This window comes from Anopheles coluzzii, chromosome 3, assembly GCF_943734685.1.
Source record: "Anopheles coluzzii chromosome 3, AcolN3, whole genome shotgun sequence".
NCBI lineage: Eukaryota > Metazoa > Arthropoda > Insecta > Diptera > Culicidae > Anopheles > Anopheles coluzzii.
This window is the reverse complement of record NC_064671.1, coordinates 17,985,163-17,997,904: the sequence shown is the minus strand read 5'-3', so window position 1 is coordinate 17,997,904 and position 12,742 is coordinate 17,985,163. Positions and strand designations below refer to the sequence as shown.

Genomic DNA, 12,742 nt, shown 5'->3' with positions numbered 1-12,742 from the left:
GTGAAAAATGCACAACACAATCCCCTTCGGGGATGAACACAAAACAAAATACGTACGCCTAGTCTTGTGAATGTTTCTAAATTCACGCACCCGCAGGTCAACGTCCTTGCTTTCTAGATGCTATCGTTTGTTTTTTTTTTCATTATTTATTTTCTCATTTCTTCGTACTCTCTTGAGCGTTTGCTTTGCGACAAAACTGCAGATATAAACTGTAGCGACTGTTGTTGATAAACTAAGCGCTTTGCTTGCTTTGCGGTGCGTCTTCTACCGACGGGGTGATTTTTCGCTATTTTCAATGCATCTCCTACCATGCGTCTAGTTCTTTTTACGCACCACCATCGAAAGACTCAAGATTAGAGGCATTTGATAACGACCTTCTGTGTGTCTGTGTGCGTGTGTGTGTGTGTGTCATGGGACCAGATTATCAGATTTCATGTGCGCTCTCAAGCTAGAAGGATACATTCTTCAGCCTTTTTGTTTGTTGCAATCGGATGGTATAATTTATGTCAAGATCGGATTAGCACTGTAATCAAAGTGAAAGTATTTTTACTGTCGAAACCATAATCATATTTCTCAACCGTTCGGCAGGAATGGCAAAAGCGGTGTAAATTTGCGGTAACTTAGTAGCAAAAAAAAGGAAGTAAATTCATATGAAAAAAGTATCACGAGGGTGAGTCATGTGTTTAAAATTAATTTTAGAATGGGTGAAACGTGAGGTGGATGATGAAAAATAATAAATTATACTAATACTCAGCAAAAGGTTCGACACATGGAAAAGAAGAATATTTGCCCACATAACTCCCTAAACGTTCGGGGGCTAAGCTAACCCTAAACGCTGTAAGGTATTTTATAATATTATTCTACTTTGTTTAAATTAAACAACCAATAATGAATTACTATTAATTACTAGGGAAAACGCCACATAGTATGTATTACAAGGCTATGTATTTGAAAATGCAGGAAATACGTTTATTGAAAACGTTTCGTTGAATTGTTTAAACAGTAGCTCAATTTGTAGCTCATCTATGTGCAACAGGATGAAATATTTCACGGCAAAATGAAATGTTTACCAGGACGAAGGACACGGCTACTCAAAATCACAGGGTGTACAAAAGAAATTACATTAACGTTTCAGACGTTTTATTTACCATTGTTATGAGGATAGCTAGTTCTATTTACAAACAATATATGTTGTAAACTAAAATGAAAAAGCGGGTGCCGAAATAAGAAGTAAATCAACATCAGTTTTGAAAGTTATCAAATACATCACAACCAAAAGAATATTCGTGGGAAAACGTCACCAACAAACGTCCAACATGGCGCTACCTCCCCGATAGGGACAGCGAATCCTTACGTCAGGATATCAACACGCGCCTCGTCCTTGCACGCACACATCCACGTGCCGTTGGACATTTGACAGCTTCGCTCTCGAGCAGTCGCTTGCACTGGCCCACAAACGCACCTAGAACGGAACCCCGTACGCACACCACGGTCGTGAACGCGCGCACACACACAAGCTCCGTACACAGGCGAGCAGCGAAAAATACGTCCCCCGAGCTGAGAGGGATTACAGAATTGTGCCGTCGTGCAAAAGTTCCACGGTGGTTTGGCCAAGGGATGTTGTGAAGGATTGCTGCGTGTGTTGCAAACGCCCTAATGCAAGTGTAGGCAGAATTCTTCCCCCTTTACTTCTCCAACCGAGCAACTTGGCACGGAGCAGAAACTGTGGTAACTTTGTTCGTGCAAAAAAAGGAGTTTTGCTCCAAAGTGTGTTGCACGAGTGTTCCTGAAGATCCTGTCTGTTCGTATACCGTGAATGTATTAGCAACCAGCAAACGACGACCTCAACAAATTCTGTGCCACAGTTGTCCCGTTCACTGAATCAACAACCTCGCAGTAGCCAGTGTTACAGTGTCACAGAGTGTCCGGATAGGTTATAAAAGAGTCATTCAATTGCCGCTGGAAAGATTGCTGGCACAGTTCTACGTACGGAGCTGTTCCTGTAATAGAATATACCTTTCCCCTACAAACCCCACCATTCCTCCTATTGTGTCAATTAGCTTCGTTTCCCAGCCAACGGGATTCCGAGAGCCACTTCCGTGTGCGTTCGGCACGATTAAAAAAAGGTGAATGAGCAGCTCGTAAGAGAAAGAAGAAATCCATCCACCTCCCCACGAATGGTGTGTGCGTGCGTTCGACGGTAGACACAGTGCTTGGCGTATGCCCGCGGGCCCATACCGGCTGATTGCGTGTAGCGAAGGAAGGGCTACTCCCAACAACAACAGCATCAGCAGGGGCGAATCCATCCAGCAGCACCACACTCAGCGCTTGATTCCGGTTCCGGGCAAGAGCGGGCTACTATGTTCAAGAGCCGAAGCGAGGGCAATGTTGTTTACAAGTGTACCGTACGGCTGCTGGAAGATCTCGATGTCCTGGAGTGCGAATTTCAGGTAAGATTCCGGAAGGCAAGGCTTTGCTCGGTTGCACACGGAACAAACAAAAGCCCCTGAATCTACTTCCCTTTTATCTTGCCTTTTAAGCACTCTCTCCCTCTCTTAATCTCTTTCCCCTCTGAGCTGAGCCAAAAATGTCAAGGACTACTATTCACATCTATTTCAACTGGTTCAAGGACTAAACGGTCGCTTCTTGACCACCAACACCAGGTCCACCCAATCCCCTGCAGTATACAGTAGCACACTCACTCACTCGGTGGGGCTAATGGTTTTGCATAGATGCGGGGAGTTCGTGCCTAACAGCTAGGATATGGCCAATGCAACAAAAGCTGCGGTGTGTGTGTGTATCATCGTGTGCAATCTGAGCTCTCCCTCTTCCCCCCTCTCCCCTCGGCACTCCGTCTCCAGGCGTTTAGAAAAATCCGCTCCCAACCCCGCGGGACGTCACATACAGTGTCGGTCACGAAGCGCATCTAGTCAAGTGTGCCAATTTTGTATGCCGGCAACATTCCCGTACAGTGTCGCTGTGTATCTGATTGCATGTGTTGGATGGTTGCCTTTTTTGTTGTCGCTACTCGTCCTGGCGTGTTCTGCATGTGTGTGTGTGTGTCTTGCACCTGCGGTGTGTGGTCTCGAGGATGAAGAAGTCATGGCATGGCAAAGTAAGCGGCAGTGGCATGACTTATGACTTTTGAGGATACGGCACTATTCCCCTGAGTGATGGTTGGAGGTTTTATATATCAAGCAAGCAAGAAGCCCCTTCTTTTACACACACACACACATGCACACACACATACATGGGTGTCATTCGTGGGTGCCGCCGATCCTTACCTTTTCCCGTACGCCGTATTACTTCCGCGGTGTGCTGGTCGATGAACGATAGACGCACCGAACGGCCCGGTCCACCGGTGTCGATAAAAGTGACTGGGATGTCTAAAAATACGCCCTGCGTCGGGCGGCTATCGTAAACTTTACATTAATTATACATTAGTTATATTAATTCCATTCCCCCGGCATCACCCACTGATTTCTAACCACAACCCACACAAACCCGATCTGACGCACTCATGTCGCCTTCCTGCCTAGCCTCTTCTATTCTATCGTACGATTTAGCCGGCATGTTCCAAAATACGTACATACACACACACACACACGTTCGGTCAGCAAACATACCGGTTCCTTTACGTTTCCTTTCCACACTCCCGCAACAACGTACGGACATAACCGCTCTGTTTTTTTAATGTTGAATGTCCTCTATTTTTAGCCACACCATAAGGGTTGTTTTCTCCTGGACTACGTCTGCGAGCAGCTGGAAATCACCGAAAAGGATTATTTTGGGCTCCGATTTGTCGACTCCGCCAAGCAGAGGGTAAGCGACCTGGAAAACGGGGAGAGTGGCGAGGAAGGGGGAACTATTTGATCAAGTATGTTTGGGGTACTTGGCTAATCTATTTACTAGTGTGAGACAATGCAGTACACGAATAACAAAAGTGGTACAAGAACGATCACATCACCGCAGCTGTATCGTACAGAGGAATTTGTCATTTTTAAAACTAAATAGTAATTTGTTTTAAAACTCGTTGCTAGTAATTTGGAGTTTATAAATCGCAACTGCTTAATTCCAATCTCTACACCAATCTCTACATTCAATTTAATAGTTTAGATTAAATATTCCAATAAGTCTGTACTCATTTTTGGTAGGAGACATTAACAAGAATTGTGAAAAAAAGAGCAGCAGATCCTCGTACAGATCGCATTTTTAGCACACTTATAATAACTGTTTTGTAAATTATTCCCAATGCATACTCCGAATCCAAACAGCACTGGCTGGATCTGGCAAAAACTATAATCAAGCAAGTCAAAGGTAGCGTGTGATATCTGTTTTTAATAATTGATTATTTGAGTTCTTTTTAGACATTCTTTATTTGTTTGTTTACGGTTTATATTATTCGATGATATTTTTGTATTATTTTTTTACCATTGCTTTATTTATTTGGGCTACATTGTATAGACTCGTAAACATTCATACGATCATACATAATTGCAATTAATTTTAAACAATTTATTTTGGTTTTGGGACTAGAATGATAAAAAATTCGTTCAGTGTTTCTCAAGCCAGCTCAACCTCGTGTTCACAATAATCTTAAACCTTGAATCTTTTTTTTTTTTTTTCAAAGGAAACAACATGAACTCACCTTTTACTAGCCTTACTAGCTAATACCTTTATGGATTAGCCTTACCAAGATTGAGTTGAGTTGTGCAACCCTATAATGAGAGAATAATGAATCCTTGTTAACATGCTTGCAGATCATTTAATTACATACCTTTTAAACTCAAAAGAAACCCTTATAATTGATATGGTTTGGGACATTTTGACGTTTTTAAATAAATTAAATGCAACTTAATTATAGCACTCAGTTAATACCATTTCCAATATTATTACATTTTTTTACAATTGTTTGCTATTGTTCTGTTACAATTGTTCGAATGCGTTTTATTCTGTTTTGCTTAAATTTTTGTTTTTTTAGTAATGTAGCATGTTACATTATTTTCAGATTACATCAACAAATACTTGGTTGTACTTAATTGCATTTTTGTTCTCATTCCAACCAGATGTGGATCCACTCGTGCTTTCGTTTCGTGTCAAATTTTACCCAGCCGATCCCCTACGGCTAACGAACAATGGAAAGCTGATGCTATACCAGCAATTAAAACGCGATCTTCGGCATGGTCGGCTGTACTGTTCCGCCGGTGAGGCAGCAGCCCTGGGAGCGCTAATAGTGCAAGGTAAGTGGACTCGCCACCCGGGCGATCATTCCTTATCCGTCACAGCAATCTCAACGAAATCGCACTGCATCGTTTGGTTGTGTTTGTTCATGAAGCGGAACTCCATCTGCCAGAACGCGTTCTCGATCGGGAACATCTCCAGCATGTGCAGCTTCAGCTCGGACTTTTCCGCCACATAACGACCCTATGGTGACGCATTTTTTTAAACAATGTTTCATAATGTAAAGGACACTACAGAATGTACCTTTTTCAACGGACAGCTAAGCGGTGGATTAAACACATCCATGTACTTGTGCAGTATCGGATTGCTCTCGATCTTCGAGCAGATGTCCTCCATCGAGATGTGTTCGTACGTTTCGCAGCCCTCCTTCTGCAGATTGCACCGCTTCACGGACAGCTGCATGTGAACGGGTGGCTCGATTTCCCGCGTCACGTCCAGGGTAGCGCTCAGCTCGATCGCGTTCGGCTTGCCGGCCACTTTCACGTTGCTTAGCGTGGCGGCCGGATTGTCCATGTGTTTGCAATTGTCGTACGTGACGACATTGTAGTACTGGTGGTAAAAAATTGCAAACTAATAACGCTGCCATGTTCTGCACAATTCTAGCAAATCCATTACCTTAGCCATCGTTGCCGAGGGAAAGACTAGCATCTGTACAAGCACCACAGTTACTACCGAACCGAACCCGTATAGATGACCCATTGCGACACCTGGAAGAAGCGTTCAAAACAATATCCAAACCGCACTGTGGTAGCACAATGAGCGAATTGATATCTGTATCATGCTATTTATATTGCCATGGCACTGATATTCAATTACATGCTCCAGTGAGCTGTGTCGGTAAAATAAACAAACTATCGTGCTGCATCACGATTCAGTGCGTAATTAATTGCACGCAAATTCGGGTATGATAGAACGATTCTGATAAGCCAAATTTCTAGAACAGGAACATTCGTTGTGTGATAGCCAGTAAACAAGCAAATCTGCTGCAAAGTTATGGAATCCGAGGTCAAAACGAATATTTTTGAGGTATGGTACTTTTTAACATTGATGGCGTGAGGGTTGCAATCACAAACATATTTGGAAAAAGGGAATATGGAGCGAATTTCAGAAAGAGATACAAACATGTAGCAATGATATCAAGCCTCAGACATGTTATTCTTTAAATTGATCTATGGCAGTGATGTTCAACAGCAATCCTGTGGTGTCGTGTAGAAGCTCAGTACCTGGTGCATCATTACGTCGTACGTTCGAGTCACTCAATATGACCTAGATTGGAGACTTCCCCAACACACATAGAATCCCACTGTTTACAGATTTTCTTGTGTTCAGTTCAGCCTTATAAAACATACTTGGGTGTATAAATCCTAATAGATCACACAATCTTCACCATATTTTGTAGTGATCTTGTTTTTCAAAATTCAAACTTTAAGGAGAAATGTAAATTAGTATAGGATCTTTTCAAATGATTGCGATTAGTAATTCCCGTTTTTTGTTTATTTGTGTGCATAATAACTACCGATACAAAAATGATACAAATCAAAACACTCTACTGCTTAACTCTGTTACTCTTCTTACGAATCACCACAATGCGTGCCATAATTTCCTGGCAGTAAATAAGGCGTCCCGTCGCTAGCTGCGTCACGTGCGTGGCAATATTCCAGCGGTACGCAGTGCCCGGCAGATTCACGACCGGCGAGAGGTCCCACTTTGTGTTAGTGAACTGATAATATCCCGGCTTGGTCGGGCAAGACAGGGGCTGCGAGATGCTGTTCAGAAATCGGTCCTTAAATCCTTCATCCTCAAACTGATCGCACAGTTCGTTCGTCTCGATCGTGTTGAAGTATTCACACTTGGACAGGTCCATCTCACAGCGCTTAATGCTAGCCTTGTACTTTGTGTGACCGGGGAAGTTTGAAAGATAATTAGTGAAAAAATCTTCCCTTAAATTGTGTGGAAAGGCTTACCTGCAGAGGACCCTCGATTTCTTCCTTGATGTGAAGCGTGCAGTTGAAATAGTTCTCATTGGGATTAACACTGACCGTGAAGTTCGGCAGCATTACGACGGGGAATTGATCCATCGGCTCACAGTTTGCGATGCGATCCATCTTGAAGTACTTGAACGTCTGCGCCTGGCTGGATACGGTCACATTCCAACCCAGCAAGCCCAGTGCGATCACCGAAACGGAGAACAGTTTGTTCTGCATGTTCCAAATCGTTTCTCTTTACTGGAAAATTCCATTACTCCGTTGGCGGGTTTTAAGCGTTTCCATCACAAAAACTTCGCAACAAAAATATAAATTTACCAAAACATTAAACTCGCGCTTAATTAAATTACACGACTAATGAATGCGATCCTTATCTGTCACTGGCCCAGACGAGCTCGGCGATTACGATGCGGAAGCGCACACCGGCGAGTACGTGTCGTCGCTCAAGATCGCCCTGCGCCAGTCGGACCAGCTGGAGAAGAAGGCGATGGAGCTGCACCAGAAGCGCGACCCGGGCCAGGAAGCGGTCGCCGTGTACGACGAGTTTGTCGGGATCGCGCGCAGTCTCGAAACGTACGGGATCGACCCGCATCCGGTGAAGGATCACCGCGGTACACAGCTTTACCTGGGCATTAACTTCTCCGGCATCAGCACGTTTGCGGCGGGCCGCCGTACGCAACACTTCCGCTGGCCCGAGGTACACAAGATCAACTTCGAGGGCAAGATGTTCATCATCCATCTGGCGTACTCGGAGGATCGGAGAGAAGTGGTACGTCGCATTGCGTTGCGGAAGATCATATCTGCAACCGTCTAATGGATGTCTCTGTCTTGCAGAAAAAGCACACCGTAGGATTCAAGTGTCCGTCGGGTGCGGCCTGCCGGTACGTGTGGCGATGTTCCATCGAGCAGATGCTGTTCTTTACGTAAGTGTTGTGTGTGAGCTGTGTGACACTCTCGGAAGGCAATGGCAAATAATGAAAGCTCTTTCGCAGTCTTCCAACCAGCCAACACGCTTCCGTTGTTTCCGGGGGTGGATTTTTCTCCTGGGGTACCAAATTCCGCTACTCGGGCCGGACCGAGCGCGAGCTGATGTCCGAGGCGCTGCAGGCGCTGCGCCAGCAGAAGCTCAACAACACGAGCCCGAGCAAGAGGAAAGCGCAGAGCGTTCCGGCGACACCGTCGAGCCCGCAGGGCGATCTGGCAGAAATCCGTAAGTCCCGTAAGTCACGGCCGCGTCCGGCTAGTTCACTAATGTGTTTCCCCGTTTTATTCGCTCCCTCTCCCGGTTGCTTTCATGCTTCCCTTCCTTTGCGTTTCCACATCATATGCGTTTGTGTTTGTGTTTGTGTGTTTGCATGCTTACATCTCAATTGTCGCTTACCGTGTATCACAACCCGGCTTTCCACTTGCCCCTGTGCCCCATTTACTTTTCCACCGGCAGGATACAGTAGCCTTCCACGATCGACCATGTCGGAGCCGCTCGGTGGCTGCGGCGACCATCTGGCCTCGTCCGTGTACTGCACCGACAATCCACTGCCCACGCTCGAGACGGTCTCGGAGGAGGCGCGCAAAACGAACGGCGAAAGCAACGACCACCTGTCCGACTACTACTTCCGCGACTCGTTCGACCACTCGTCGTCCGAGTCCGGCTTCACGGCGGCGGCGAACAGTGCGGCGAACCCGCTCGGCGACCATCATCACCATCCGCACCATCGCACGCACCATCCGCACCATCTGCACCATCACCACCGGCAGGCGTACACGACGGACAACATCCCGGCGCTGGCGATGCACCACAGCGTCACCAACCATGCGGCCAGCATCATCCAGCAGCAGAACGCCAGCAACAGTGCGAAGAATGCGAAAAAGTTCTCGCTACTGCAAGCGTTCGTCCCGTCGTTCCTGTTCGTGGTGGTCGTGCTGATCGTGTCCGCGATCTACATCCTCGAGACGGACACCGAGCTGTTCGCCCCGCTGCGCAACTGGCCGGAGATGATCTGCCTGCGCTACCAGTACTACCAGCCGCTGAAGGAGTTTCTGGCGAAAAAGTTCGGTGCCATATTTTGATTCATTCTGACCGGACGCACGGACGCTTCCACTTCGTGTGCCGGGGATGGCGGGCGGACTGGTTGTGGCCGGACCGTGGACGGCTGGTCCAGCTACTACCAGCCGCCGGAGTACTTTCGGGAGCGCGATACCGGGGGTAGCAGCAATGAGACGCCCATCTCACTCACACTTACCCTGCCCACGGCAAGGGCCATGTAAGGTGCTGGATTGTAGCATTTAGGGGAGACGGAGAGAGAGAGAGAGGAAGAAATGCAAAATTAGCTTAAATATGTTAAAACTGTTTAGTACTTTGTATCATATTAACAGTATTCGTTACCTCTAAAAAAACGACAAGATCAATCGATCGTCAATGTTTTAGTTGTCGTGCACCGCTTTGCCGCTTTTCTATTGCGCAACAGGCACAGCCACAGTATTCCGTTAACGGGGTAGAAGCTTTTTAAGGGGATTAGGGGAGCTTTTTAGCTGCTTTGTATTATTAGCAAACCGTCAAAGTATTCCACCAAAAACAAAGGACGGTATTAACAAAACAAAAAAAAAACAATTCTAAAACAACAACAAAACACAATTGAAACTTGTCAACAACGAACCAACCGACTCCAGTCCGTCTCGTATTACTCTCTTTGTCGCGTAACTTCTGTTACTGCAGCTGCAGTATTAGACTTTAGTAAGGGAGGAGAGTGCAGCCTCAGTTTTAACCAACCACACAGCTATAACTAATGTGCAATTGTATTGTACCTTGTTATCTTATACCACAGTAGTATAAAGCAGCAGTATTTGTTTGTCTTAAGGCAGAAGTTTTCTTTTTTAACGTACCGCATAACACATTCTTTTTTTGTGTATAGAAACTATGTTAAATTTTGTGCTACAACACACGCTTTTTGCCAAAAGAAGAAAGAAAAACAAACTGAAAGTATTTAGCAATGCAGCACGGTCAAACACGGTTGCAGCTTTAGCGTTTTCTGTAGTTGTTTTTCTTCAGCTTAGTACTGCGTTAAACAAGCGACGCACTCTCTACCTTTGATCAATCGTACCTCTATGTTTCTGGGACCACCATTCCTGTTGTTTGACGCGCGTGTAAAGAAGGACCGCTTTTGATTTGTGACGGCAAGCATGGCTGATAAATGAGTTCATCCCTGTAAGCGATTAGCGTAGAAAGAATGGGAACGCCAGAACGATATAAACTAACAAATCTAACTTACGATTTGTGTGGGACAAGCTGATTTTTGCGAACAAGGAAAGGACTCGAAATGGTATTGCGAAACGAAGTAACAATTTTATCTAGCTTTTGCAAAGCTGTACGACAAACAAAAGATGATAGATTCATTAGGAAAGGCAAATTGTAGTTGAAGAAAGCAAAGAGATTGTAGTTGAAGAAACCAAATAACAGGAAGACGAGCAAGAAAATCGCCAAATACTTAAACACGAAACAAAAGAGTAACCATTACACTTAAAAAGATAAAAATACAAAACGATAATGGTAAAAAAAAGAAAACAAAACTGATCAACTAATACCTAAGCGTGAAATGGATTAAAAGACAAGATTATATATGATCTATAAACCATCACTTCGATCAACTGATCGCAGTGGGCTGAAAGTTACCTTCTCCTTAGTGAAGTGAATTACTAGCGATCGAAAGAAAATGAGACAGAGATAAGGTTCGCTTATGATTGTAGAAATATAAAAGAGAAGAAAATAAGATTGATAAATTCAACTTTGCGATATGATGCTTCTAGAAATGAAAATAGCATTGAAGAACAATTAATGCTTCTGGTAAATTGGGAGTAAACAAACAAACAAGTATTAGCCACACAACAAGTTGTGTAGAAATGTAGGATAGTTCAGATAATGATGCTTCTGCAGCGATTCTAAATGGTACAGCAAGCAGCATGTGCGAGAGACAAGGAACGCGAAAACCCAAGAGGCCAAGAGGCGATAAGATAAGATCTATTTAAATCTAACAATTGCTATTGCTTGGCAGAACGGCGAACGATCTTGCAATGGAAATTAATTATTAGAACGGATGAAACGAAATGTTTCCATCGGAACGAGCTCCTGCTTTAACGCTGTATGTCTCCATTTTTTGTGGTTTGGTTTGTTTTTCGCCTTTATAGGCAAGCCAAATGCTTTCCGGAAAAGGGCGTAACACAAACAAGGGGACACAAGCAGGAGCAATAAAAAACCCTTACTTAAAAAGGGACAAAACACGGTTTAAAATTGGTAGTGTAAGGAAGAGAGAGAGATACGATTTGTTGAAGGATAGCATGATCGAGTGTCGGGATCTTGTAGCGAACTGCATTTTAATAATACACACAAACTCACAAAAAGGACACACCACAGAAACACGAAAACAACAAATTGCTTGCCTTATTTGCTACATCGCACACTCACACACACAAACAAAAGGGTGCGATGCATTGTCGAGCGAGGTGCCTCGCAACTCGAATAGCTGCAGTTTTAAAAGCAATTTCAGTAAACTCTTTAGCTAGGGTAATTTGTGCGCGTAATTAGCGAGACAAAGCCTCACTACCGAAAATGGTAACAGAAAGAATGCACTGCAGTGTGGCAAACTGAACAAGTAACAAGAAAGCGCAATTTATCAGCGATACGTCCATTACATTTTCCAATTGAACGATGCGGGGAAGGATTGCAAAAACAGTACGGCTCCAACGGCTTTTGAAACTCACCTGTATGATCATTAGTTTACGTTTTATATTGAAAAAAAATGGTTATAGTTATCTTGTTTACATAGCGATTCGCTTGTTATTTTTATGATAAATTACGGTATTTGTTGCTTAGAAGATCGATTTTTGAACACGGAAACACGATCACGAACAACACTTAAAACCCAACCCCCAACTAGTGACAATCATTATCGTTTCGTTTTGAACATTTTTGCTTTTGAGTTGCTTTGAAAACACACCCCACAAGATGCCACCGACTAGCTGGATTTATGCAAACCGTAGTAGTACTAGCAGCAGCAGCAGCAGCAGCAGTAGAACATATCAGAATGGAGAAAATAGACTTAGAAAATATATAAAAGCTACAAAAAGGAAAACTAAACACATACTAATACAGCTAGCAACATTGCGATCTGGATGAAGTGATCACCGAGTTCCTAAACTCTCCCGGTTTGATGCTTTATATAAAGGAATGTGTAATGCAACCACAACATTAGTCAGGCTCTGTACGCTAGCCCGGGCATAGTAAGCTGTCGCTTTTTTGAGTATCATGATTTCTTGTTGGTTTCCAGTTGTTTTTTTACGGCATCAATTTACTGAACACGCTTGTCTTATTCCATCTTGCGTGTAACTTGGCGATAATAATCCCAAATAAAACCATTCATAGTAATTTCTTATTTCTAAATCATGATCATTTAGTAATATTTTCCCTACCATAAGCTTTTTATGGTAGAATAATTTCTTGCAACACATCACATAGAGATTATTTC

At 44.0% G+C, this 12,742-nt stretch overlaps 3 protein-coding genes across 5 annotated transcripts; 1 reads left to right on the top strand and 2 right to left on the bottom strand.

The window, feature by feature from the left end:
- Positions 1-1,114: 1,114 nt before the first annotated feature.
- LOC120957468 (FERM domain-containing protein 5) lies at positions 1,115-12,067 on the top strand. Of its 3 annotated transcripts, none has more exons than XM_040379684.2 (8): positions 1,115-2,450; positions 3,718-3,822; positions 4,275-4,317; positions 5,067-5,240; positions 7,616-7,995; positions 8,061-8,149; positions 8,219-8,445; positions 8,668-12,067. In XM_040379684.2, the coding sequence occupies exons 1-8, from the start codon at positions 2,361-2,363 to the stop codon at positions 9,291-9,293; spliced, it is 1,734 nt and encodes a 577-aa protein (XP_040235618.1). In that variant the 5' UTR covers positions 1,115-2,360; the 3' UTR covers positions 9,294-12,067. The 3 variants fall into 3 exon arrangements, with proteins under 3 accessions (XP_040235618.1, XP_040235619.1, XP_049465647.1); XM_040379685.2 differs by having other exon boundaries at positions 1,116-2,450; positions 8,219-8,436; XM_049609690.1 differs by lacking the exons at positions 1,115-2,450; positions 3,718-3,822; positions 4,275-4,317 and having other exon boundaries at positions 4,788-5,240.
- On the bottom strand, positions 5,234-5,996 carry LOC120957472 (uncharacterized). The gene is made up of 3 exons (XM_040379691.2): positions 5,857-5,996; positions 5,485-5,790; positions 5,234-5,424 (listed from the first exon to the last, which is right to left on the bottom strand). The coding sequence occupies exons 1-3, from the start codon at positions 5,938-5,940 to the stop codon at positions 5,266-5,268; spliced, it is 549 nt and encodes a 182-aa protein (XP_040235625.2). The 5' UTR covers positions 5,941-5,996; the 3' UTR covers positions 5,234-5,265.
- LOC120957471 (uncharacterized) lies at positions 6,690-7,600 on the bottom strand. Its single transcript, XM_040379690.2, has 2 exons — positions 7,206-7,600; positions 6,690-7,132 (listed from the first exon to the last, which is right to left on the bottom strand). The coding sequence occupies exons 1-2, from the start codon at positions 7,443-7,445 to the stop codon at positions 6,788-6,790; spliced, it is 585 nt and encodes a 194-aa protein (XP_040235624.2). The 5' UTR covers positions 7,446-7,600; the 3' UTR covers positions 6,690-6,787.
- Positions 12,068-12,742: the final 675 nt, after the last annotated feature.

What these genes read in the sequence shown, in the direction of transcription:
- LOC120957472 (XM_040379691.2), bottom strand. Translation starts at nt 5,940, where the DNA reads ATGGGTCATCTATACGGGTTCGGTTCGGTAGTAACTGTGGTGCTTGTA. An exon ending in CCTCGGCAACGATGGCTAAG is followed by an intron (nt 5,791 to 5,856) that starts GTAATGGATTTG and finishes TTTTACCACCAG; the next exon opens with TACTACAATGTCGTCACGTA. An exon ending in TTAGCTGTCCGTTGAAAAAG is followed by an intron (nt 5,425 to 5,484) that starts GTACATTCTGTA and finishes GCGTCACCATAG; the next exon opens with GGTCGTTATGTGGCGGAAAA.
- LOC120957468 (XM_040379684.2), top strand. Translation starts at nt 2,361, where the DNA reads ATGTTCAAGAGCCGAAGCGAGGGCAATGTTGTTTACAAGTGTACCGTA. An exon ending in GGGAGCGCTAATAGTGCAAG is followed by an intron (nt 5,241 to 7,615) that starts GTAAGTGGACTC and finishes TCACTGGCCCAG; the next exon opens with ACGAGCTCGGCGATTACGAT. An exon ending in GGCAGAAATCCGTAAGTCCC is followed by an intron (nt 8,446 to 8,667) that starts GTAAGTCACGGC and finishes TTCCACCGGCAG; the next exon opens with GATACAGTAGCCTTCCACGA.
- LOC120957471 (XM_040379690.2), bottom strand. Translation starts at nt 7,445, where the DNA reads ATGCAGAACAAACTGTTCTCCGTTTCGGTGATCGCACTGGGCTTGCTG. An exon ending in AAATCGAGGGTCCTCTGCAG is followed by an intron (nt 7,133 to 7,205) that starts GTAAGCCTTTCC and finishes GGTCACACAAAG; the next exon opens with TACAAGGCTAGCATTAAGCG.